The sequence below is a fragment of the Chelonia mydas genome, chromosome 3, assembly GCF_015237465.2.
Source record: "Chelonia mydas isolate rCheMyd1 chromosome 3, rCheMyd1.pri.v2, whole genome shotgun sequence".
NCBI classification, from domain to species: domain Eukaryota; kingdom Metazoa; phylum Chordata; order Testudines; family Cheloniidae; genus Chelonia; species Chelonia mydas.
The window spans coordinates 16,750,660-16,777,705 of NC_057851.1; the positions used below are offsets into that span (position 1 = coordinate 16,750,660).

The 27,046-nt window shown below is 43.7% G+C and overlaps 2 protein-coding genes across 10 annotated transcripts in view; one reads left to right on the top strand and one right to left on the bottom strand.

Moving 5' to 3' along the window:
* On the bottom strand, positions 1 to 26,766 carry FAM228B (family with sequence similarity 228 member B). Of its 8 annotated transcripts, none has more exons than XM_037893960.2 (11): positions 26,402 to 26,751; positions 24,693 to 24,806; positions 22,793 to 22,906; positions 15,387 to 15,491; positions 13,378 to 13,494; positions 10,960 to 11,034; positions 9,559 to 9,756; positions 3,387 to 3,464; positions 2,389 to 2,476; positions 2,128 to 2,272; positions 1 to 390 (listed from the first exon to the last, which is right to left on the bottom strand). In XM_037893960.2, the coding sequence occupies exons 1-11, from the start codon at positions 26,513 to 26,515 to the stop codon at positions 366 to 368; spliced, it is 1,173 nt and encodes a 390-aa protein (XP_037749888.1). In that variant the 5' UTR covers positions 26,516 to 26,751; the 3' UTR covers positions 1 to 365. The 8 variants fall into 8 exon arrangements, 4 of the variants coding, with proteins under 4 accessions (XP_037749888.1, XP_043398125.1, XP_043398126.1 ...); XM_043542190.1 differs by lacking the exon at positions 26,402 to 26,751 and adding an exon at positions 26,086 to 26,234; XM_043542191.1 differs by lacking the exon at positions 10,960 to 11,034 and having other exon boundaries at positions 26,402 to 26,750.
* PFN4 (profilin family member 4) overlaps positions 26,425 to 27,046 on the top strand; it is a 19,356-nt gene continuing 18,734 nt past the window's right edge. The window contains exon 1 of one of the 2 annotated variants that reach the window (XM_027823852.3): positions 26,425 to 26,641. The gene's annotated coding sequence lies outside the window, so the exon portion shown is untranslated. The remainder of the gene's footprint in view (positions 26,642 to 27,046) is intronic. The other variant, XM_043542193.1, reaches the window with a different exon arrangement.

Sequence of the window (27,046 nt, forward strand, 5' to 3'; positions counted from 1 at the left end):
AGTGTTTTAGCATGGTCATCTGTCTCTATGCAGTGACATTTTTAAATGAAGCTCCTGCCATTTTACCTTTCTCAGATTTTTAGTCTGTACAGTATGGTTACTGGGGCTGGAAATCCATGTAGCGCAGAGTATTTTGCATTTCTTTGGGTTCTGTGCTGTTATGCAATTGGCACTTCAGAAAGGAATGGTTAGCAACACGGTTTTATTGCATTTCATCAAGATAACTGGCAAGTGGTCAGTTCCTTTGCAGAAGTTCCTGGGCACACATCCCAAATCTAACTTTCTAGTAGATATACATCTCCTCTTTCCAAAGGGTGGGAGGACACTTGCTGTCAGCCCAGGCCTTGAAGTCCAGGGTGCCAGCATTATGGTTTCCTCTTCACACTTCGCCTTTAACAGAAATCAGATTGGTAACAGCTATTAACATTTTGTCACATACAAATGATTGCTCCAAATCAACAGTGCTTTGTGCTCCAGCTATTTACTGCACTGAGTCATTCTGATAAATGTTCTCTTAACAGGAAAACTGGATACAGTGAATGAACCTGCCACTACCCACAAATTCTTTCTAAACAGGATGCTGGAATAAAGCGTAGGTACAGTAACAGCCCATAGGATGGAGAGCGTGAACTGATGGGAGAAGTGCTGTGCTGCCCAGCCCAGTACCAAAGTCTCTATGGCCAGAGGAAGGTGACACTGTCCCTAAATCAAAGGAAGTGAGGAGGGAAGAAGGGATGGGTGGCAGAGAACTGGGGAGAAGGCATAAAAAGTGAGGAGTGGAAAGCAAACAGCGCAGAAACCAATCAAGTGAGATGCAGCAAGGGCTGAGCCTACATGAGAGTCTCACACAGGGAGGGGCTCCAGCCCAAAGAGGGTGGGGGAAGCCATTGTCCTAAAGGTTGCCCATGCAGACCCACACAGAGACCAGGAATAAAACCTCTCACTTGGTTCAGCTTTGCTATCATTGCACATAAGGGGCAGGTCTTTCCTTAAGAGGCCTGTGGTGAACCAGCACCAAGAGGGAGCTTCAAGAACTGAGTCAGAACCCTTCCTAAAAACTTCCTTTTCCACATATCTCAGCAGCTGTGCTGATCCACTCCCTTCTCCAGCACAAGGCTCCTCCCATGCTCTGCCAGCCCACGAAAGACTCTGTACTGATTCCCAGCCCACAGACTGGGAGCACTAAACTGGGGCATGATGAAGTTGGCATCCATCTCCTAGTATCTCAACACCCTTCTGCAGCCTGAGCTAGAATCCTAGAGGACACCCAGGTTCCACACCTCCTCCCGCTCAGGGTTAGCATTATTTGCTTTGGCCAGCACGTGCACCCATTACAAAGTTTTCAACGGATTATAGCTGAACTGTAATAATTCTCTGTGTTTTGCATCTTTCACTACAAAGACACTTATCAGCTGAACTTTAAACCATCTCCCTGCTTATGGCATTTTAAGCATAACTGATGCTTTTCCTAGAGTGCCTGTGATATATTCTTAAAGCCTCCTGGCTCTGTGATGTAGCCTGTTAGTGCAGGATACCCTCACTGGGGACACAAGGGACAATGCATGGTTGGGGATGGGGGGGTGCCAGAAGCAAAAACCTCAAAACTGTCAACATAATGATCAAATGTAAAATAAGCTGAGTGAGCAGCTGTAAATCAGACGCCTTGCTTTGCTCACTGAGAGCCCGACGCTAGTGACAGCAGCAAAACTCTAGTTCTTTTAAGAGCTTTCAGACACATCCAGATGAAATCCTCATCGGACTGTGCATCCTCCGCTATCCTGAACAGGCTAAATTGTAGGGTTGGCCTCCAGGCCTGGCCCAGAGCAATGCAAGAAATGACTCAGCATAACCCATCTCTGGTTCAGAGCTCCCAGGAATTCCAGGTGGGGCCATATGGAGAACCATGCTGTTCCCACCCCACACTTGTTATGTAGATTCACACACCTCTTACTTCTCCAGGAGGCAATCCAGCCCCTTCCACCAGCACTAAATTCACACAAAACATACAGAAATAAGCAGACTCCTCCAGTAAAACCACCTGAATTTGCCCTTCCAAGTACTTTGCTCTATGACCAGACAGGGCTGGGGGTTCCTTTATTGCCACTCAGCAGATTTGTTGGACTTTACCTCTTCCTCTGATGAATCTCACTTTCTATGTATCCTGGGGGTATTTTCAGCCACTCAGCGGCATCCATCGTTTGCCGGCCTAAAGGAAGCAATGGCAACTTTGCCTTATATAGGTCGTTCATTTCTTTGGCCGAGTATATTCTTCCTGTGGGGAGTTGAACAATACCGAATGTGAACAGCAGCACTACTGCTAGCCAGAATGGCTCTCGTCAGTGTGTGAAACGCTTCCGCGAATAGAAGAATATGGATGATATTAAGTACCTGTCTCACATTGCTGGATAAGCCCGCCCTCAAGAAATCTTCCTTGTACCTCTTTTAACAGCGGATCGTGTAAAGGTGGAGTTGCCACCTGTAATAAATGCAGTATTTCATACCCTGGCACCAAGAGAAGCACTTTAATTTGAGGGGTTTGGAGTGGCACAGACAAAAGTTACATCTCAAAACACCCTGTGAGTAGGGAAGTGTCATTAGCTCTACTTTATGGATGGGAAACTGAGGCACAAACCAGTTAATAACCTGCTTTTCAGAGGTGTTAAGCAACCCAGCAATGCCGTGGCAAATTGAGAAGACAGCCAAAGGCCCAGTCTCCTGCGCTAAGCACCCTCTCCTTACCTCTCCCATGTTCCAGGTGCTGTACACAAGTATGGCAGAGTCTTTACAGGCTGCCCAAAGCATTAGAAATGGGGGTGCTGCTATTGGACCCACTAACAGTATCCATATCTGTAGGCTACAGTCAACTACATCTGGAGCAATCCGGCTTTTTGTAGGAAATTAAATTCCCACCAGAAACAAGCCACATGAAATGTAGGATTATTCATCCAGCAAGTCAGCCCAACAAGATTCAGTATTACGTACAAAACATGCCTAGCCTACTGTGAGACACACCAAGCCTTAGTCAAAGGACTTTAGCCCAGGTGACCTTTGTAAATTTGAGTACCGTAAAAAAATAACCTCTGAAATATTTAAACTCACCCAGCTGCCTACTGAGTTTAATATGGAAGGAACAGGTCTCCTGCTTCCTGCTTCCACTAAAATCAACTGTCAAATTCTCCTTGACTTCAACGGCAGCAGGACTGGGACCCAGTTTTGTAAACTAATGCAAGTGGAAACGCCCTGAGCCAAACTGAACGACCATCTTGAGTATCACCAACCCTAAGAGCAACATATCAGTAACAGCATGCGCTGGCTGCCTCATTAGCCATTAGACTTTTCTTGATCAGAGGGTGTACCTAAAGCCAAAAAGCAGCACTTGGCTGTACCTTCAAATAGGTGGGATGTGTATTCAGGAAGAGAGGGTCATACTCTGAAGCATCATAATCTTCCAAAGCCACCTTGCCCTGTGTGGGAAGCAAGCAACAGCTCAGGTCATGGTGCAGTGGCTGGAGTGTAGCAATGCTGAGGCCTAGCTAGCACAGGTTACATGTACATTTACAGTGTCCTGTGGCTGGAGGAGTCTGTTATTGATGCAGCTCTAACTCCTCAGCAGCAGTTTCATGCCATCCCTTGCTTTGTATTTAATATTGATATCATAGTGGTGCATGGAGACCTCAGATCAGGCTCAGCATTGTGCTAGGTGCTGTACAAACACGTACCCAGTGATGTCCCTGCCCTGGAGAGCTTACAGTCTTAATGGCTAATCCCACGTGGAAGCACAGGCATAGTTTATGACGTCTCTGCTACTCTCTAAAGCATTGGTGCACAAGCCCCTCCATGTCCCTGCCACGCTGTTGTGAAGTGCAGCAGAGCTCCCCTCCCCCCAGGCCTAACTCAGCAGTCCAGCCGGAGATGGAAGTGACATCCACCGCTGCTGAAGAGCTGAGAGGTTTGAAAAAACGGAGCCCCCGATACCGGCCTGGTGCAGCTGAGCAGACCCTTGTCTTCAGCCAACTGTGGCCTGATGGAAGCAGAGCTGCTTCTATCTTCGGGCCATGACTGGCCATGTCGCCATTCATCCGCTACCCATGGCTTTGGCTGTGGGACTGGCAGGGAGGGGGGAGGTGAAAGAGTGGGGAGTCAGAGGAAGGCTGGCTGGCGGGATGGGATGGGGGGAAGGAGAGGTGGAGATTGGAGAACCAATGGAGGGACAGGGAGAGGGGGAAATGTTGGCAGAGTCAGAGGGGGGAGGGAGGAGCAAAGCTGTGGGGAGAGAGCTGGCAGAGATCTGGGGAGAGGGAAAGACTGAGATGGGGGCACTTGGAAGGTCAGGGAGGGGAGAGACCGGAGGAAGAGAGGGGGAGGCTGGATGAAAGGGGGGAAGGGAGCGAGCGACTGATAGAAAGGAGGGAGAACAGAGGGATGGAACGGGCAAGAGGCGGGGACAAGTGGTGGGGGGGAAGAGGAGAGTGATAGAAGAGTGAAAGGGAAGAGAGGAAGCATGCGTGGGGTCCGAGAGGGCGGGGAAGCCTGGAGGAAGAAGTGGGAGAATGGAGGGAGATGGATGGAGATGGAGAGAGGCATTGGGTTGATGACAGAGGGGCAGTGAGGTGGGGCAGCAGGGGGGCCAGGAGAAGGGAAAGACTAATGGCAGGGAGAGAAGGAGAAAAAGGCAGGAAGAAAGAAATGGACAAAAAGGGAGAAAACATCAGAACAAGAAAGCTTTAAGGTGAGCCAGCATCAGGGATTTTATCTACACCACAGAAATGGCTCAGTCCCTCAAAGTGATTCAAAAATGGACACAGTGAATGCAAATTAATGTCCCACTGCTAATACAGGGCCATGCACTCAGGTAACCAAGAATAGGGGATTTTAGAGGGCTCACAGCCACAGGTTGTAGGGTAGGGCTGAAGCCCCCAAATTCATGATACAAGAGGGGAGCTGGGCTCTTCACTGAGGAAAATGTGCCATGGATTCCCTGAGAACTAAAAGGAAGTGATGAATTGGTGATACCGGCCGGCAGGGTCATGATATGTTGGCAGGTTATTTACATCATCTTAGCCAGAGCAATGGCTCGGGGGCCTCAGCTTTTCCACCACACTTGGTATTTTCCTTCCAAGGATCTCAGTGTTTTTACAAGACTCACACCCCCACAAGGTAAAGCAGGTTATATAAACCTCACTCCACCCAACACAGCCAGGCAGCCCCCTCTATAGCACAGTTGATAGGCATGGAGAAAACTATACATAGCTGAAACTGTAGGGTGGAATTGCCTCACTTGGAATCTGGCTAAGTCACACTAGCTTTTATGAAAAAGGCCATGGTATCTTTAACAATCACAAGTGGCCAGGGTCTCATTCAGCAGCATGGCAATGGAGCTATAATGACTCAGCAAGAAGAGTGCCACCAACCAAGTAATAAACACCACTTCCTGCAGCACTTGGATGTTCCGTGGAGGAGTCCCACCCAAGTAGTGACCCAGCCCAGTTTGTGAGATCCTACTGGATCACATTCTGAGGTTGGCTGGCTGCAGACCTGAATATCGTATCTACAGTATATCCCTGAACCCAGAGGTTCTGAATCCCATGCCTTCAGTAAAAAGTCTGACCAAGCCCTTCATCCTTCCAAAATAAATAAATGGAGTTCCATGCTGTTTACTGTGTGGGATGTTCTGATTAAAGCGTAGAAACGGAGGTTCTGTTTGCTCTGTGTGGACTTTTAAAGCTTCCATGTCACTTTTCATATGCATCTCAAACTCTATGACCAAAGTTTCACTACTGTAGCACAGTGTGCCTATTGCCTACTGCTCTCACACCCAGCTGGCTGCATTACCATGATGCTGTATGGGTAGAGCTCCTAAAAAACTTGTTTCCTTTGACCAAAAAGACATTTTATAATTGTAAATGATTATTTCACCAGTGGTAGATGAAGTGACTGTTCTAACCGTTTTGTGCATCCAAGTTACGTAGGAAGGATGACTGGAAGGAACCCCCTAGATCATAAATTCCAGCATCCTGCTGTACAAGCAACCCGGTCATTTACTCCTGTTCATAAACTTCTCAAGCTGTGTCTTAATACTCATTGTTTGCCCCCACTACCCCTATTGGGAGGCTGCACCAGAACCTTCCTCCTCTGATGGTTAGACACCTTCTTCTAATTTCCAGCCTAAGTTTACTCGTGGCCCGTTTATATCTGTTTGTTCTTGTGTCAACACTGTCCTTTATCTTAAATAGGTCTTTACCCTCCCAGGCATTTACCCCCTTGATGTATTTATAGAGAGCAATCATATCCCCTCTGAGCCCTCATTTTGCTAATCTAGATAAGCTAATCTCTTTTAGTCTCCTCTCATAAAATATGCTCCCCATTCCCCTGATCATCCTAATACTCCTTCTCTGCACCTATTTAAATTTATCTTTCTTGAACATGAGTGACCAGACCTATACACATTATTCCAGATGAGAGTTTACCAATGCCTTGTACAATGCCATTAATATGGCTCTCTCTCTCTACTGGATTGCATTTTCCTTTCTTATGGCCACATTACGTTGGTGGCTCACAGTCATCCTGTGACTGACTAATACACTCAGGTCTTTCTCTGCCTCTGTTGTTTCTAACTGATGAGGCCCCAATTTACAGCAGAAATTCTTATAGTCTCTAAATGCATTACATTGAACTTTGTACTTTTTAATTTCATCCCATTTCTATTACTCTGGTGATCTAGGTCATCCAATTCTTCCTGTACAATTTTGCAATACTCCTCTGTATTGACAATGCTTCCTAACTTTGTGTCATCAGCAAATTTCATTAGCGCACTCCTACTTCTTGTGCCAAGGTCATTAAAGCAAATATTAAATAAGATCGGTCTCAAGACCCATTGACGCTTGAGGAACTCTACTAGTAACCTCCCTCCAGCCCAATAGTTCTCCATGGCAGGCGCACATCTTGAATACTGCATGCAGATGTGGTCGCCCATCTCAAAAATATATACTGGAATTGGAAAAGGTTCAGAAAAGGGCAACAAAAATGATTAGGGGTATGGAACAGCTTCCCTATTAGGAGAGATTAATAAAACTGGGACTTTTCATCTCGAAAAAGAGACGATTAAGGGGGGATATGATAGAGGTCTATAAAACGATGACTGGTGTGGAGAAAGTAAAAAAGAAAGTGTTATTTATTCCTTCTCATAACACAAGAACTAGGGGTCACCAAATGAAATTAATAGGCAGCAGGTTTAAAACAAACAAAAGGAAGTATTTTTTTCACACAACTCACAGTCAGTCTGTGGAAGTTGCCAGAGGATGTTGTGAAGGCCAAGATAGGGTTCAAAAAAGAACTAGATGGGTTCATGGAGGATAGGTCCATCAATGGCTATTAGCCACGATGGGCAGGGATGGTGTCCCTAGCCTCTGTTTGCCAGAGGCTGGGAATGGGTGACAGAGGATGGATCACTTGATGATTACCTGTTCTATTCATTCCCTCTTGGGCTCCTGGCATTGGCCACTGTCGGAAGACAGGATATTGGGCTAGATGGTCTCCTTTCAGCCCAACCCATTGTTATCTCATTTTAGCCAGTTCCTTACCCATGTAGTATGCATCAAATGCTTTCCTGAAGACCAGATTAGAGCTACCGCATGTCCTTGCTCTTTTAAAATAATTTATCTTACACAAGAAAGATATCTGGTTAGTGCGCACATCCTATCTTTAGGAAAACCATGTTGAATTTTATTCCATTTTCCATTTACCTCCATATCTTTAATTACTCTTTCCTTCAGAATTTGTTCTAAAACCTTGCATACTTATTGAGGTCAGACTAACTGGTCTATAGTTGACAATTTTCCCTTTTTGCACTTTCTTTAATATAAGTATTACATATGACTGGAGAATAGCATATGGTACCATCCCAGATTTGATAGGTTTATTAAAAATCCTCGCTATCAGATTAGCAATCTCATGTGCCAGTTCTTTAAGTATTCTGGGATGGAGATTATCCAATTCCTCTGATATGAGCGCAGTAAACTCTTATGAGTTTTGCTTTCATCTCTCATGTGTTAATTTCCATTTCTATACACTTATTCCCATCAGCCATTCTACCTTCGCCCTAATGCTCTATATTATCATTTGGTGCCATATGTATATTATCCTTAATCTCCACCCTATCCTCGCTGCACAGAGGCCCCATTTCTTCCTCTCTTGTTCTCTTTTCATTTCTATGTCTGAAGAATCTTTCATTATTTGTATTAATTCCTTTTGCAAGCTCTAACTCAGCTTGCTTTTTGGCTATTCTCACTTTATCCCTACACTTTGATCAGCAAGACCTAAGTTTCTTTTTTGATCAATCCTGTCTTCCATTCTTTTTAGGGTCTTTGCTTACTCTTAATATCCTTTTTGAGGTAATTACTCATCCAGTTAGGTGTGGAGTGCTGCCCTACATGTTTTTTCCCCTTGCTTGGAACTCAAATTCCAAATAGTTTTTGCACCTTTGACTTTAAGAAAGTCCAAGCCTTCTCCATATTTAAATCCCTGAGCTCTTCAGTCCAGTTGACTTTGCTAATTATGTTTCTTAAAGTCTCTTGAGAAACCTTAGTTACTGACCTGTTTTTGATGATCCTTCCTTTTAATTTAAACTGACTTAATTTGTGATCACTTGATCCAAGGTTATATTCTACAGCCAACTCTTCTATGATGTCCTCAGTACTTACCAAAATTAAGTCTAAAAGAGCATCACTTCTTGTTGGTTCAGTAACTGTTTGGTGAAGAAATCTGTCATTTACTACATTCAGTTCATGAACCAGAGAATGAATTTAACAGTTTTCTATTAAGAGACACTAAAGTGTAACTCTAACAGCAGCTATCCTGTGTGTTCAAAGCACCCACTAGCAGTGTGAAATTTACAAAAGAATTATATTTTCTACCCTGAGCATAATTAGTTTTGAGTATTAAACCATTGGAAACAAGGCACCTAAGTCACTGAGTGTTTTTTCAGCCCTGTGCAACCCTAAAGTAATTGGTAATGTCACTCTATCTATCTATCTATAATTAAGATATTACATTGGCACCGCCTCAGCCTGTGGTCCTACTGCTTCACAGAACAGATAGAGCACAGAAGTGAGTGCTTCCCCACGCTGCTCTGACAATATGCTGCAAAACCACCCTGGAAAAACTCTGGAGGGGTGAGAGTATAGTTCAGTCTCTGTTGACCCATTCAGTCCTTGACCTCTTCTGGGGAGGATTGTTTAGCACATGGTTTTCACGCTAAACGTTTCACACCCCACTAAGCAAAACCCACCATTTTCTCATTACAGCAAATCCAGTTTGGAACCATTTCATATGTATCTGGTACACTGGACAATCCAATCGTTCAGATTTTTTTTTACCATATTACCTTAATACAATAGTGATTAGTTTAAACCACAATTATGTTGTTAGCAAGAAAAAAAGATCAGTTACAAACAAGACTAATGCAGATCCCAAGGGTGTGCCACACTGCGTCAGCAATGGGTGGTTTTGCCAGCAACCCTCAATGTGCAACCCATACAATGATAAAATCATTATGGATACCTTCTTATTACAGTAGTTCAAATATAGAGAGAGCTGCTTTCGTTTCCTTTCCTCTATTTCTTCACTTGACTGGCTGTCAACTTTGTCCTCAATTTTCTGCAGCAACGGCTCTGAAACACACTCCAGCCATTTCTTGTACTGGATCTCCTTCTTTCTCAGCTCTAAGAAATCTCTGTGTTTCAAATACTTGTCCACCTCCTACATGACAGAGAGGCAGAGGATATTAATGTATTTAGGTAACCTAGTAAGCACTCATCTTTCAGAGCTATCGGAAGTCTATACAGAAAACAGAATCCAAATGTGGTGGGGTGAATGGAAGGGTAGGTGGAAATGGGCAGTTAAGTGACCAAACAGAAAGACCCAATATAAATGTTGATCTTCTAAGCAAGGGACTGGTTGTAAGCCCATTTTTAGGGTCCCATCTTCAGTGCAACCTCCTTTCAGAGGCCTGTGTGGTAGCCTGTGTGGTAGCCTAGCAAAAGGGGAAAAGGGTGGTGCTAAATAGGCTGTGAATCCATAGCAAATTCAGCATTAAGCAGAGCACTAATTTACCATAAAATTTTAATCTCTTTCCCAGAGCATCAGGCCACATGGAGTATGGGGCTGCAGGGCAACGTGAGGTGCAAGAGACTGTGATGTAGCACAGAAGGGAAAAGCCAGAAAATATGGGGGCAAGTGAATAAGAGAGAAGCGGTGGGGGACAGGTGAACTGTGGGCAGGGACATGGAAGAATGCCCAGCCTGGATAGTTAGGGCTAGGGGATAAAATGTCAGCACCCAAATCCAAAGAGCTAGAAGAGGGTGAGCTAAGTCCTCTCTGAGCAGTGAACAGGGAGGCCTATTTATTTAAGGTTGAATCTGAAATGATCCCACACCCCAAAAAGTGGAAAAATCAGAGGGCAGGTGAAAAACATCTCATGGTTTTAGGCCAATCTTATGATTTGGGAGTCTAACTTGATTGTGGAATGCTAGGGATTGGCACCATAGGCAGCAGGAGCTATGAGTGACCAAGAGGACAGATAAATCTATAGCAGCAAAAATGAAAACCTGGCAGTCTATGGAGAAAGTAGCACAGAGGAAGACATGGGTCATAACATCAGAGCTCAGGTAGCTGTAGGTAAAATTACACATTTCTTCCAGTGAGGAAAGAAAGGCACAAGAACTCAACTAAAGATATGGGGTCTAAATTACAGTGATGAAAATCTATTTACTCTGATTCACGCTGGAATATTTGAGAGAATTTAGCTCAAAGGTCACATATTTTGAGATAACTGGTCTTATGATACTACCGACAACTGACATTTTACCATCAACTGTTGATGGGCAGAGAAATTTTGACACCCACATGTTCTCTTGTGTAGTTATCAGGATATAGTGAAAAGGACAAATATATATTCCTTACCTTTACAAAATAATTTTCTCTGTCCAAGATGGACTGGGTAGCAGCAATAATATCTTGGCCTTCATTAGATACTGCCTAACAAAATACCAGCAAAACTGGGAAGTAAAAATGCTGAATAAAAAAGAATCATTAGAATTAACTCTGAATTCAAAATAATAATGATCAGACTAAGTTCTCTGATCAGCAAAGATGGAAGGGCTGATGGCACTCTTAGGCACTGTGTTTAGATGCTCAGATGAGCATGGGAAGGAAAAGCAGGTAAGAAGATAAAAGAGGAAAGATCGCATCAGTTCAAGTATGAGAAAAAATATGGGAGAACTCCCTCCTGAGAAGAAAACCTCCTAGGAAGATTTAATCTTACTGTGCATTCCTTTTTCTCTTCCCAGCTTATTAACCCATCTGTATTGTAAACCCCAAATATTTATTTACACAAACAAAGTTCCCTCCATACCTCCCAACTAAACACCCCCATCCCTCAACTCAATCCACAGCCTTGAAAATAAAGAACAGGGAGGAGCTGTTATCACCACATTGTCAATTACAGCACACCATAAACTTTAAAAAAAAAAGTTTAAATTCCTAACCTTCAATTGAACTGATGTTCTCAATCTAGTTTTTAAATGAAGAGTTCCTAATCTAGTACCATAATCACTGCAAGTACCCTTATTAGCAGTCTCAGCACAGAGGCCAAGGAATGAACGCACAACAGAGACTGAACAAATCTCTCACTCATAGAAGTGGTCCCTCCAGAGCATGGTTGAGGCACACAGGCGAGGAAGCTATGGGATAGACAGAGGACTGGTCTCCAGGACTGTCAATCCATCACCTTTTACAGTACTGAATTAATTTAAAAAAAGAAAACAATTCTGCATTTTACAGGAAAGATTCTAACAGCAAACTTTAAACTTCACCTTTAAAATCGAAGATAAATGTTTCGCATTTCAATGAACTTGTCAGTTTCAGACCCAAACTGCACAGGGTACTGTGCGTAAGCGCCAGAGAGGTGGTAAAGAGCTAAAGGCTGGCCTACATTGGACAAGTTGCCTCAGTGTAATTAACTCAACTTAAAATCAATTCAATTTCATTGATGCAAACTGCTGTGTAGATACACACAAACTGATTGAAATCTCACTTATATCGGCTTAGCTTAAACCAACCTACTTAAGGCTTACATTAACTTGATATATGCAAGGTTTAAACTAGTTTAAGTGTATTTACATTAAGGGTTTGCACCAGTATAACCTGATCAATTTTAAATCATTGTAGTTACACCAGGACAACACTTTGAGTGTAGACCAAAGCCAGAGAGAGGCTGAAATGTTATTCTTCACTCACCTTGCTGCCTTTCATGGCTACTGCAGATGATTTCACAAACCAACTCTATTGCAATCCCTATGCACCATTTAAGAATGAAGTTTTAGTGTTAATTTAGAATTTCCTGGGTAATGTTGGTTTACACCTCATGTGCTGATGGTACCACATCATTGAGGAACACAGCTGAGGTGTTTGGAGCTGGCTTATGCAAGTAAAGAAAGAGCCTCCCACCTTCCATGATTCTTCAAAGTCCTATATTATTTTATATCCCAATGTATATAAATCTGTTTCTTTATTTTTAACTTTGAAAAACCACACTATGTTGTTTAAAAAGACATCTGCCTCACCTCTGTAGACTGGTTTTATGCTTCAGCAGGGTTCTCTTACTGATGTGATATCAGCAGAACAATGCATGGAGCAGGAGCCAGAGCCAGGGAGCAGCAAGTACAGGCAACCAAAGAAGGAGAACTCTGTATTTCATAATAAGCTGAATGGCCCATTTACCTTGGTTATTTGGGACATTCAGTATGTTACACTAAACCTGATAGACCTGTATTATATAACTGCAGGCCACCTTTAATAATATCTTACAGTGCTCTTCTCAATTCAAATATCAATTCTATCCATATAGCATCATTAAAATGAAGCTACCTCTGGTGTGGAGGGTAGCAACTAACACTCACACTGTACAACAGTAAACAGATGGAAAATGTTGCCCGAGGATGACAGACTTCTCTTACAAAAACTCCTGTCTCATATAAAAAAAAAATGCCTAAACAAAGCAGACAAGACCCCAGTTGTTAAGGTCTTATCCAAAACACCCACACACAGGAGACTACATGGAACTGAATGGATCTATCACAGGATGATGATGTGGCCAAGTGAATCCTGCTGAGCCTCAGGCTGCAGGGAACCATTTCAAACTAGATGCTTTGACTATGTAAGTTACCTTTCCACCCCAAAACACGTCTCACTTGGTAACTTTTTGTTACTCTTCCCAAAGGTGGCAAACCACTAGGTATTGTCCACACAGCCGAAATTTTACAGGACATTGCACTTAATTACCTTTTCCTCATCCCTGCAAAAATACAGCTTCTGTCCTACCTGCACTTGAGAAAAACGCTTCTGCGTTAACCAATCTTCGCAAGCTTTTTTCCTCTCAGAAGCACTTCTGACAAAAGTTCTTGGGGATCTGCTCCTAGCCAGGGATGAGGTGGCCCTCTGCAGAGATTTAACAGACGGAAAAAGTCTGCATACAGAGCAGTTTTGGTTTACAAAAATCACACCGCTCATCCTTCCTCCTAGGTACCAAACTCAAATTCCTCTACAACCTGGGGCATAACTATAGCACCTTTCACCCCAAAGGATCCCAACGTGCCTTACACACTTCACTAACCACAGCTGTGCAAAGAGTCTTGCAGCACCAGTTTAGCAATGCACAGCAATGGTTTAGGACAGGAAGTTTCGAATACCTTATCAAGCAGAAACAGCTGCAAATGGAGTTAGGCAGAATTTTATTACCCAAACTGGAATCTGACAGGACCCCAAGCCTAACACCCCTATTCCAGCAGAAATGGCCACGGCATATTTAATGTCCATACAGGGCTGGGTCTTCGGTTTTACATCTCTTCCAACAGCACAGTATCCCCAACACCAAGCCAAGGTGCTGGTTCATCTGGAAGACTCAGTTAGCAATACCACTGTCTGCAGCATGCTGGGCCAAATACATTCCTGCTCTAGGTTTTCCTTGGAGTTCTCCCATCCAAGTATTGACTAGGTGCATCCCAGATATCCCACAAGACAAGATGCTAAGGCTGCAGGCTGCAGATGTAACCAGAGAAACCCTTCTGTTGATTGGCAATGAGCATGAAGATAGTACTACCATGCTGGCTAGGATCTGGGAGCTGCTTAAACTACTCCCTGGGCAGGAGAGGGAGCACATTTGTTGCCTTCAGTACAGGTAATGCAGTAGGACTCAGCCAATGGGGAAATGGATAGGGAGGATAGCTCATTAAGAGAGAAAATAAAAAGCATGAGGCTCTTGTAAATCAGGCTCTTGGGAAATACTAGTCTCTCTCCAAGACCAAAACAATGGACAAGCCTTTGGCTGCAGAAGCTGTAAATACTTTAATCTTAGAGAGACAGGCTGCAATGAAGCCTCATTACAATAAGAGCTGAGGGTACTCAGCAGTTTTGAAACACAGGCTTACGAAGATCTTGACCAAGATTCATATAATCCCAGTTAGTTAGTTTACTGTGTCCATTCCCAATGTACCATTCAAGATCAGATAAGACTGTAGCAAACAGTCTCCATTGTTTTGTCCAGTTTAAGTTAATAGATTCATGCAGTGGAGCTGCCACCATTTCTCTTGGGAGACTACTGATGGCCCAAAAGACATCACTTTTAGGAAACATGTCCTGATAGTCTACATTTTATCTTGACTCAGTTCACCCCATTATTCCGAGTTATGTCCCTCTACTGGGCCATCCTAAATCTCAGCATTTCCTCTTTCTCCTGGAGGTGAGATCCTCACCCCTACCCCTGCCCCTTTTGTACTGGTGAAAGGATTAGACCAGCGCAAGGGAGTCCTAAAGGTGCCAGTTCTGCTGGGAGAGGATTCCCCCAGCACAGGAACTGCTGAAGACAGCTGTAACACTACTCCCAAGAATCCCATCACAAGCCCTAGAGTAGGGGATGTGCTGGGGATAGGAGAGGTGTGCCAGGGCAGGATTAAGGACAGAAGGGACATATCAAGGATGGGGCTTCAGGCCAGAGCACTGCAGAGATTCCAAGCAGGGCTGCAGCTCATAGGGCAGCTACAGGGTGGCTGGCATAACTGAAACAGGCCCCGGAGCTGCCTACAGTATGCCAAGGACAGTTTCTGCTCATGGAACAGACCAGGATTGCTCCCACTCCCTCTGGATTACAAAGTTCTGTGCTGGCCTCTACAAGTATGCACCTGTTAGAATCTCACCCTTAGTATTTATAGTCTTCAAAGCCATGTAAATGTAAAAACTCCTGGAGTACCCCATTACAGATGTTGGTTTCACATGCCCCATTCTAGGGCTTAGCGGGGTGAAAACTATGGTTGAAGAAATGAATTGTCGCCCACCTGTTCTGGAGTCTGCAGGTCATACTCTGTCTGGGACCTTGGACATTTCAGCTTTAGTAGCCAGCGGCTGTCTGAATCACGCATGTTAGGTGCTCCTGAACAGGGCTGGAAACAGCATTAAAACAATTGAAAACGTGTCAAAAGCCACGGCACACACTGAAAGGGTAGTTTTCTTACAATGCAGCCAGCCAAACTCCCCAAGAGTTTCTAAATGCTGCCAGAACATTTACCTACGTGTGCATATCACAACAAATCAAACTGAAGAAGATGAAAAATGTTAGTTTTACAGTCAGATGCTCCCTGTGATACTGTCTATCGTAACCTTCAGAACAAATTAGTAGGTTAATTTTGTATTATCGGACAAAGTTGTTTCAGTATATGCCGCAATGTTTGTCACAACGTCAGCTCTGAAGATATCTTTGATTTATAAAATTCTACCACCTTACTTTTACAGCTGTATGATGTTCCTGAGCACTATTAAACCTCTGTGTGCTCCACCTTAGAAATGGCCACATTTTAGTGCTTGGTGAAGTTATTTCTGAATGCAGAAAACTAACATTAAAGCAACACTGAAGTTGTGAGATCAATCCAGGAAATTCCAAATTGTGTATCTTGTCTATTTTATGGCACACTTTACTAAGAAAGAGTAATACATTAAGGTTTATACATAACAACGGAAACAGGATGTCCACCACAGTGCAGAAGGTCTCTATAGGGCCCTCTGTACTGTGTTAGCACCTTAAATTCATTGAGCAGGTGAGGCCATATATTATGCATTCTTTTCTGGAAGATGGAGGCTGAGCCACTGAAAGCATCCCTGATTTTTTCCTCATCTGTTGCCCTTATTCCATGTTCCTCTTCTGAAACCTGACTATCCTCTGGTGTCTGGGTAAACGCAGTGCCAAAATAATGTCTATTTCTACAGAAGTACTGGTCGTTAGTTTTACCCCAGTTTCTTTAGCCCAGGGAAGAGATTTCCATTTTTCAAAGGCTTCTACCACCAGCTGGTTGAAGGACTTTCCAAAGAGTCTCCCACTGTAGTACTGGAACAAGGTTACATACATTTTGCTTAGATATCTGCCTTCCATGGAAGCAGGGAATTGATGGAAGACTTGAAGACAAAGGCGGAAGCCAAGAGTTTCCTCTAAAGGGCTCGTTGTCCTGCCCAGGACTTCAGCTACATCACCCCCTCTTTGAGTGACTTCACTATAAACATAAGAATGGCCATTCTGGGTCTGACCAAAAGTCCATCTAGCCCAGTATTCTGTCTTCCTACAGTGGCCAATGTCAGGTGCCCCAGAGAGAATGAGCAGAACAGGTAATCATCAAGTGATCCATCCCGTCACCCATTCCCAACTTCTGGCAAACAGAGGCTAGGGACACCATCCCTGCCTATCCTGGCTAATAGCCATTGATGGACCTATCCTCCATGAACTTATCCAGTTCTTTTTAAACGCTATTATAGTCTTGGCCTTCAACATCCTCTGGCAAGTAGTTCCACAGGTTGACTGTGTTGTATAAAAAAAATACTTCCTTTTGTTTGTTTTAAACCTGCTGTCTATTAATTTCATTTGCTGACCCTTAGTTCTTGTGTTATGAGAAGGAGTAAATAACACTTCCTTATTTACTTTCTCCATACGAGTCATGATTTTATAGACCTCTATCATATCTCCATTTAGTCGTCTCTTTTCCAAGCTGAAAAGTTCCAGTCTTATTAATCTCTCCTAATATGGAAGCTTTTCCGTATCCCTCATCATTTTTGTTACTCTTTTCTGAACCTTTTCCAATTCCAATATACCCTTTTTGAGATGAGGTGACTACATCTGCACACAGTATTCAAGATATGGACATACCATGGATTTATATAGAGGCGATATGATATTTTCTGTCTTATTATCTATCCCTTTCTTAATGATTCCCAACATTCTGTTAGCTTTTTTGACTGCTGCTGCACACTGATATGCTTCAGGTTCAAATATTTGTCCTTGCTTTCAAAGTCCTACATTATGAAGCCCCAGCCTAAATCTCCAGCTTGGTCTCTTTTCACGCGCCTTGCTATCACTTCTGCACCAGCGGAACCTGCCTTGATACCCTTTTGTCTCCTCTCACAAATGCTTCCATCCCTTCTTCCATTTTGCCCTTTCTGCTTGGAACATTCTCCTCAAACCGATTTGCCTGGTCACCTTACTCCCTTCATTCATTCCTCTGTGCTGTTGAGAAGTATGGACACCTTAGGGAAGGAGAACATGAAGCTGGAGCAGAGGGAAACGATTCCACAAGTGGAACCCTCCTTCCAGATGATGTCATTGTATCCTCTTGCAGCGAGGATATCCTGCTGGGGGAGAGTCCCCAGTTGTTAGGAACAGATGTGTAATAATAATGGGAAATTCAATTATTAGAAATATAGGTAGTGCGGTTTGTGATGACCGGGAGAACCGCATCGTGAATTGTCCACCAGGTGTAAAGGTTGCAGACCTCTCCAGACATCTAGATAGACTTATGTGCAGTGCAGAGGAGAAGCTGGTGGCTGTGGTATACGCAGGCACCAGTGACACAGGGAAAGGTAGGCAAGAGGTCTTGGAGGCCAAATTTAGACTGCTAGGTAAGAGATTAAAGTCTAGGACCTCCATGGTAGCATTCTCTGAAATGCTTCCATTCAATACACAGCAGCAGTTAGTACAGGCAGAACTGTAATGTCTCAATGAGTGGAGGAGGGATTTAGACTTATTAGGAACCAGGAAACCTTTTGTGAAAAGAGGAACCTACACAGAAAGAGTGGGCTTCTCCTAAACCAAAATGGAATCAGATTCCTCGCATGTAAAATTAAAAAGGTCATAGAGGAATTTTTAACTAAGGGCTGAGGGAAAGCCGACAGGTGCAGAGGAACACACAATTCAGACAGACATCCCACAGGGAAGAATTTATTAAAGGGGATACTCTTTATTCTAGTAAGGAGGAGAGGATAGAAGCTGATAAAGTACAGGCAGGAACTGAAAAGAAACAGTCAAAGGAAAGAGTCCCATTCAATTGCATCACATGAAGGCAGACAACTAAAAATTGACAAATTTTGTAAGTGCTTCTATACAAATGCTAGAAGACTAAATACTAAGATGGGTGAACTTGAAAGCCTGGTATTAAATGAGGGTATTGATATAATAAGCATCACAGAAACTTGGTGAAATGATGATCGTCAAAAAAACAAAGTAATAGCAGAGTACAAAATATTTAGGAATGACAGAGTAGGTCATGCTGGTGGGGGAGTGGCACTATATGTGAAGGAAAGCAAAGAGTCAAATATAGTAAAAAATCTTAAATGAATCACACAGTACCATAGAATCTCTATGGGTAGAAATTCCATGCTTGAATAACAAGAGAATAGCAGCAGGAATATACTATCAACCACCTGACCAGGAGGATAATAATGACTGTGAAATGCTCAGGGAGATTAGAATGGCTACAAAAACAGAGAGCCCAATAATAATGGGGGATTCGACTGTCCACATATTGACTGGGAACATGTCACCTCAGAATGGGATGCAGAGATAAAATTTCTAGACACCATTAATGATGGCTTCTTGGAGCAGCTAGTCCCGGAAACCACAAGGGGAGAGGCAAATACTGACTTAGGGCTAATCTGCACTACTGTGCTACATCGGCACAGCACTGCTGCAGCACATCTAGTGAAGACGCGCTATGCCAACAGGAGAACGCTCTCCTGGCAGCATAATTACTCCACCTCATCGAGAGGCGGAAGCTCTCCCACCAACATAGCGCAGTGTAGACACTGCTTTAAGTCGATTTAATTTACGTCACTCAGGGGCGTGGCTTTTTCACATCAATTTAAGCGGTAGTTTACAGACAAGCCCTCAGTCCTAAGTGGCGCAAAGGAACTGGTCCAAGAGATGAATATAGCTGAACCACTCAGTAATAGCGACCATAATGTAATTAAATTTAACATCCTTGTAGGGGGGGAAATACCAAAGAAGTCCTCCTTTTTGAAGTTAAATGCTACAGTGGTGAACTACACAAAAATGAGGAAGGTAGTGAAACAGAAACTGAAAGAAACAGACACAAGAATTGAATGTCCGCAAGCTGCATAGAAACTTGTTCAAAATACCATAATAGAGTCTCAAACTAAATGTATATCCCCCCCCAAAAAAACCCAGTAAGAAGACCAAAAAAAGCCACCATGGCTAAAAAGCATAGTAAAAGAGGCAGTTAGAGAGAAAAAGGCATCGTTTAAAAATTGGAAGTCAAATCTTACTGAGGAAAATAGAAATTCTGGCAAGTCAAGTGTAAAAGTACAATTAGGCAGGCCAAAAAAGAATTTGAACAGCAACTAGCTAAAGACACAAAACCTACCAGCAAATGTTTTTAAGCACAACAGAAGCAGGAAGCCTGACAAACAATCAGAGCGGACACAGGACAACCAAGATGCTAAAGGACCCCAATGGATGACAAGGGCGTTGGGGAAAGCTAAATGAACTATATGCACCTGTCTGCACTGCAGAGGACATGAGGAGATTCCCACACCTGAGCCGTCCTTTTTAGGTGACAAATCTGAAGAACAGTCTCAGATTAAGGTGTCAATAGAGGAGGTTTAGGAACAAATTGATAAATTAAAAAAAGTCATAAGTCACCAGAACCAGATGGTATTCATCCAAGAGTTCTGAAGTAACTCAAATATGAAATTGCAGAAGTACTAACTGTAGTCTGTAACCTATCACTTAAATCAGCCTTAAATACCAGATGACTGGAGGATACCTAATATAATGCTGATTTTTAAAAAAGGTTCCAGAGGCGATCCTGGCAATTACAGGCCAGTAAGTCTAACTTTAGTACATGGCAAACTGCTTGAAACTATTGTAAAGAACAGAATTATCAAACACATAGATGAACAATACGCTGGGAAAGAATCAACATGGCTTTTGTAAAGGGAAATCATGCCTCAACAATATGTTAAGATTCTTTGACGGTGTCAACAAGCAAGTGGACAAGAGCGATGCAGTGGATATAGTGTACCGGAAGTTTCAGAAAGCCTTTGACAAGGTCCTATACCAAAGGCTCTTGAGCAACATAAGCAGTCATGAGATAAGGGGAAAGGTCCTCTCATGGATCAAGTAACTGGTTAAAAGATGGGACACAGCATAGGAATAAATAGTCAGTTTTCACAAAGTAAAGAGCTGGGTCCCCCAAGGTTCTATACTAGGGCTAGTGCTATTCAACATATTCATAAATGATCTGGAAAAGGGGGTAAACAGTGAGGTAGCAAAATTTGCAGACAATACTAAATTACTCAAGATAGTTAAGTCCAAAGCTGACTGTGAAGAATTACAGAGGGATCTCACAAAACTGGGTGACTGAGCACCAAAATGGCAGATGAAATTCTGTGTTGATAAGTGCAAAGTAATGCACATTGGAAAACATATTCCCAACTTACATACAAAATAATGGGTTCTAAATTAGCTGTTGCCACTCAAGAAAGAGATCTTGAGTTGTTGATAGTTCTCTGAAAACATCTGCTCAATATGCAGCAGCAGTCAAAAAAGTGAACAGAATGTTATGAACCATTAGGAAAGGGATAGATAGGTACTTCCTACAAACACACTTCACTATCCCCTCCCCTGAGTCACAGTTCAGAATCAAGAATGCATAGACTAGAGCAGAGATCTGCAACTGGTAGATTATGAAGCCTTGTAAAATAGGCTGCCATAACAGTGCTAGCCCCAGTGCAGATTTCTTTCTGCTGCCACCCCATAGCCTCTACAGAGACGTGGTGTGTTGGTAGTGCAGTCAGCTGTGCAGAGCCTGCTGGCAATGGATTCTCCCCTCAACTTTGGAACATTCTCCATTTGGTCCAACACAGCCTGAGTCTGCTGAGTTTCAGGGCACACAAGGGGTTGGACTGGAGCAGTAGCTCTCAATCTTTTCATATTACTGTACCCCTTTCAAGAGTCTGATTTGTCTTGAGTACCCCCAAATTTCACTGCATTTAAAATCTACTTGCTTATGAAATCAGATATAAAAATTAAAAAGTGTCACAGCACACTATGACTGAAAAATTGCTTACTTTCTCATTTTTACTATATCATCATAAAATAAATCATTTGGCATATAAATATTGTATTTACATTTCAGGGTATAATATATAGAGCAGTTTAAATAATTCATTGTCTCTATGAAATTTTAGTTTGTACTGACTTTACTAGTGCTTTTTATGAAGCCTGTTGTAAAACTAGGCAAATATCTAGATGAGTTGACGTACTCTCTGGAAGTCCTCTGCATACCCCCCAGGATATGCATACCCCTGGTGAGAACCAGCGGAATGGAGGATGGTCCCTTCTGACCTTCAGCTCTGAGTCTATGAAAACACATTTATAGTCCCTGATTTTGGAAAGCAATAGATATTGTGGTGAATGTTTTCCAGGTTCTATTTTCTGTCTGATAATTGTTGGCTGGGAAAGTAGATGAAACTGAGGGTGTTGTGCAACATACTAATTGTGTATTGTGACGGGGCAAGGCCAGATGGCTATAGAAAAGTAGTGGGAGATAGATATATTAGCTCCAGGCTAAACAAATCCCTGGTACCAGGTTAAGTGAAAGGGCAGCTGCTCCAGGTCAATTAAGACATCCGGGGCCAATTAAGAACTTTCCAGAAGGCAGGGAGAAGGCTAGGTTGATTGGGACACCTGAAGCCAATCAGGGGCTGGCTGAAACTAGTTAAAAGCCTCCCAGTCAGTCAGGTGGGTGTGCATGTCAGGAGCTGTGGGAGGAAGTTGCACTATTGGAGAGGCTGAGTAGTACACACCATATCAGGCACAAGGAAGGAGGCCCTGAGGTAAGGGTGAAGTGGAGCTTGAGGAAGTGAGGGCTGCTGTCGGGGGGAAGTAGCCCAGGGAATTGTACATGTCATGTTTCTAAAAGGTCAGCTACCATAGCTGATACTATTAAGGTCCCTAGGCTGGAGCCTGGAGTAGAGGGTGGGCCTGGGCTCCCGCACCTTTGCGCCCTGATTAATCGCTGAGACTGGGAGACAACAGAGACTGTGCAAGGAAGGATAACTTCTCCTCACCTCCCTTGCTGGCTTATGATGAAAATGGCTCAGCAGACTGTGACCCTTGTCTCTAGAGAAAGAAGGGTTACATGGAGGGTCACAGTGAGCCTCTGAGGCTAGCGAAATCCACCAGGAAACGTGGGACCCACGGAGGCAAGGACAGAGCTTTGTCACAGTATGTAAATAACATCAAGGGCCCGCAGAAGGACTATGAAGCACTCATTATATATAAATGGGAAAAAAAGCAAAGATTAATTGACATGCAGCTGGATGGAAGAATCATTACACCTGATATCATACAGGCTGATGAACTTAACTATTCCCTCTGAAAGAGAAAATATATCCCATGTACCTGCAAAGTAGTTGAGGGCTCCTGCATTAGCCAATCTTTTGAAGATTTTCTTTTGCACAGAGTACTTATTGTTCTGATCTTCTCGGACACTGATGGTGAGATTCCCTGGACAGGCTTAAAATGAGGAAAACACCTGAATATTATACGGTCCAAACTTACACACACAAAATCACATTGGCCTCCCTTCCATATAATTACCTAAAGCAAAATAGCTTACAACAGGGACATAACAATCACGTAAGACTCCACCCAGTATTTGACAAGGAAAGGATGTTTGAGCATGGAAGAGAAAAGAGGTCTGTCCTTGTTGCATGGCTGGGTTCTTCTGTAGGAGAGACCAAAAGAGTCCAGCTGGGGATGATCCCTCATGAGAAGGGAGGATACACACGATGTGGCTTTAGGAAGTCAACCTACTGTAGGTATCTGCCTGTTACAAGGACCAGAAGAAAGGGATAAGCTTGTCTGCACAAGCTTTTCTAAACCTTAAAGACTCAGGTTTAGATGAAGTCTTAGTCCTCTCTTATACTGTTTCATTTGGACTCTGGCTATGAGAAGCCAACTTCTGGTGTTTGACATTAGCCATGGGCCTATTTGCCTGATATACTCACTGGTTTTTGAGTTTAGCAGGTTCTGGACTGGAGAATGTGATGCTGAACAGAGGCTAGATGAGGGTCTGTAAGGGCAGGCTGGAAAGAAACAGATCTGGAGGCCTGTGTTTACTTGAAACTAAGAGACAGCTTTCCTGATTTTAAGAATAAAATAAACATTTAACATCCACTTTATTTTCACCTGGCAGGGAGAATTGTTTCATCCTCGAGAATGGCCAATGCTGCTTCTATGAGGCTCACGTACCAGTATAAAGGCTAAATGTAATGCTAAGTGTCTAGTCTAGACTACTCTGGTTAGCACAAGACATGCAAAGTACACATATAGACCATTGATCAAGCAGGATAGAGACACCAGCTGGCTGTTCTTCCTGATGAGCACAGACAACAGTGGAGTGGGCTGACTATGGCCTTACAGTTTCCAGAAAACTGTAAGTGATTTTAACTATGTGTTACCCTAATCGGAGGGGAAAGGAGTTGGATTTTCAACCTTACCCAGCTCAAGCAGGAGACAGAAGGAGCACATGAAACATTAAGCTAATTAAACAAATTAATTAAACATTAAAAGTCAGGGCTCCCACACCTCTTCTCCCACCAAAAGAGATTCTCCTTTCCTATGCAGAATCCACTTGTTTGTATGGATCAGTGTACACCAATTTAAATCAACCCAGACCTAACCAACTATCTACCTTCTTGGCTTTTCCAGAAGTAGCTTTGGAGGATTTGCTGTAAATGACTGACAAACAGCTATTGGGATAAAGCTACATCCTTGCCTATCCATTAACAAGTGCTGTAAACTGGCATTTAATCATGGTTTTCAACATTAAAGCCTCAAGCACATACTTCCTAAGGGTGCACTATTGTGTTATCTCCACAGAAAATGCAATTGCTCATCTCTCTTCCCTAGTTATGCGGGTAATTTTGCTGTTACTGTTCAACACAGTTCCAGAGAGAGGACAATTTCCCAGTCATAGACCTTGTACAGACATATTGCTAGAAGTTGTTAATACCCTTACACTAATGCTAAGCATTCTCTTTCTATTTTTCCTTTGGATTTTTTTTTTTGCGGCCTTTTTTAGTGGGTTTGGGCCACCAAAAAACAAGAAATAAGTTTGGGAATTCTTCAGTGGATTTTTTATTCCTTTCATGGGGAGGCCTAACAAATACTGCTCAGAAACTAGAGGGAGTCTTGATCCAGTAATTTCATATATTCTGTACAGTCTCTTATTGTCCCGCACTTAGCTCTGACCTGTCAAGCCCTAGGGGTGCTGAAAGCAATTTCTTGAGCTGCTCACCTGTTCTGGAGTTTGCACATCATATATGCTTTGGGATCCTGGACAGTAAACCCTTAAGAGCCAGTCTTCATCCAAACTTCCCCTCCTTGCCTCAGGGGACGTTATTAAATCAGGCTGGAGACAACATTAAAATAAGCATGAGCAAATGAAACTAGAGTGTAGGGAGTAAGAGTTTAGTTTTCAAACACTGGACAAATCAAACTTGCTGTGATGGAAACGACCAAAGGGTTTCTAAATTCTGAAAGAAGAATAATTACTGTCAACATGAATGAGATTTAAACAAATGTCAGTCTCACGGTTAGTTGCTGTCCCTGTAACCTCAAAATCAAATGAGTTGCAATCAATCATGATGAATCATTACACATATTGAATCTATTTCCCCATGTTAAGTATCCTTACACCTTCTTGTCAACTGTATAAATGGGCCATCTTGATTATCACTACAAAAGTTTTTTTCTCCTGCTTACAATAGCTCATCTTAATTAATTAGCTTCTTACAGTTGGTATGGGTACTTCCACCTTTTCACATTCTCTGTATACATATATACACACACATCTTCTTACTTTATGTTCCATTCTATGCATCTGACGAAGTGGGCTATAGCCCACAAAAGCTTATGCTCAAATAAATTTGTTAGTCTCTAAGGTGCCACAAGTACTCCTATTCTTTCTGCGGATACAGATTAACACAGCTGCTACTCTGAAACCAATCAATCATGATGTTTCTCAGGTCACTGTATCAGCCCTGGAGATAATTTGACCTAACTAAAATTCCCTGCTATAATTACAATTGGTGTAGGCCTCCTATTTTACTCCTTCTCCTAAACTGTTGTATAGTGTTCTTGTGTTTCCTAAACTGCTCTGCCAAGAGCAATATATTTAAGGATGGGTTTCTACATTTGCTAAATTTCTCTCTTCAGTAAATCACAACTTTCGTCTATAAAATCCTTGTCAGCTACAAATCCATTCATGGTCTCTGGCCAAAGGTGAATTTTCTTGGAACGTTTGACGAAAAATGGTTTAACAATTGCAATGAGTAAGTGTCAGAAAACTAGTATCCTTACCCACATACCTGCAAATAACACCTGCTCATACTAAAGCCTATAGGACTGTCTTTATGTGGCAGAGCAGGACATCACTGCCCCAGGGACTGGGGAAGGAAGGAAAGAAGGAATAGCTGCCTAGTCTTTGGGCACCAATACCACTCCCTCCTGCTCACGAGAGGCAATGCCAGCAACTGGTTAGAGCAGGGCATAGGACACCAGGAATCTATTTCCAGCTCTGATACTGGCTGGTTATGTGCAAATCGCTTCCACTCTCTGTGCCTCAGTTTTCCCATCTGTGTAATGGGGTGCTGGATCCTTGCGCCCCAAAGGCCACGAGCCCAACTTACACATGCGGGGTCCTGCGGAACCAACGATGGCTTGGGCACAGATAGGCCTTGCCCTTGCTTTGCAGCCATGCTGTCGCTGGCCTCCATGTCGCCTGGGCAAGCCTCCCCCCGCCCCGCCTGCGGGGAAGGTGTTACCCCCTCTGTGGCCCCGCCTCCTGCCCCAGGAGACAGCTAGGGACGCCTCACCGACACAGCCTTCCCGAAGCCCTTCGCCAGGGAAAATAGTCCCATCTCCTCCCTTTAATCACCTGCAGGGCGGAGAGCGGGAAAGAATTCCCTGACCCCACCGTCGCTGAATGAGGAGAAACAGCCTCACCCGGCCCGAGCTGAGAGCGAGGAGAGTCAGTGATTGTGAAGCTCGTATCCCTCCGCCTTTGTGGTGGTTACGCGTCCCTCGCTCCCATGGCAACTCCAGCCCTAGCCTCTTCATTATGATGAATAGGGCACTCCACCAATCAGAAAAGAAGGCGTTCCACCTCAGCGAATCAGGCGGAACGAACTGAGACTAAAGGCCCGCCCTCCAGTTGAGAAAGGTGCTGCAGTGCTGCTTAGCTAGGTAAGCAGTGGGGTCGCCGTCCGCATCAGGTCCGATGGTTGCGGAGGGGTGGGGGGGGAAGGACTAAAGTGCGGGCTCCCCTCATCTCTTGTAGTAAGGTGAGGCCCGGGAGGACTACATCTCCCAGCATGCCACGTGCCCTGTCACAGCTCGCGAGAGAGCGTTGCATGCTGGGAACTGTAGTCTCTGCTTCAGGCTGGCCCCGGAACCTGCGCACTTGCATGCTGGGAGCTGTAGTTTTTCTGGGGGCGCGCGCTCAGCCCGCCGTGGGTTCTCACCCGTCGTCCCGCCAACCCGCTCGCTGAGGCCTGGGCTGCCCATGGCGGGAGCTCAGCGCGCCCTCGCCCGCCATGCCTGGGAGTGCGAGGCAGGGGCTGGCCCCAGTGCACACAGAGCTCTCCCCCC

Excerpts from the sequence above, each read along its gene's own strand:
- FAM228B (XM_037893960.2), bottom strand. The coding sequence starts at position 26,515 with ATGAAGAGGCTAGGGCTGGAGTTGCCATGGGAGCGAGGGACGCGTAAC. Across the intron at positions 15,492-22,792 it reads AGCCCTCAACTACTTTGCAG|CCCTGTTCAGGAGCACCTAA; the intron begins GTACATGGGATA and ends TGCTGTTTCCAG. Across the intron at positions 9,757-10,959 it reads GAGAAAATTATTTTGTAAAG|GAGGTGGACAAGTATTTGAA; the intron begins GTAAGGAATATA and ends TCTGTCATGTAG.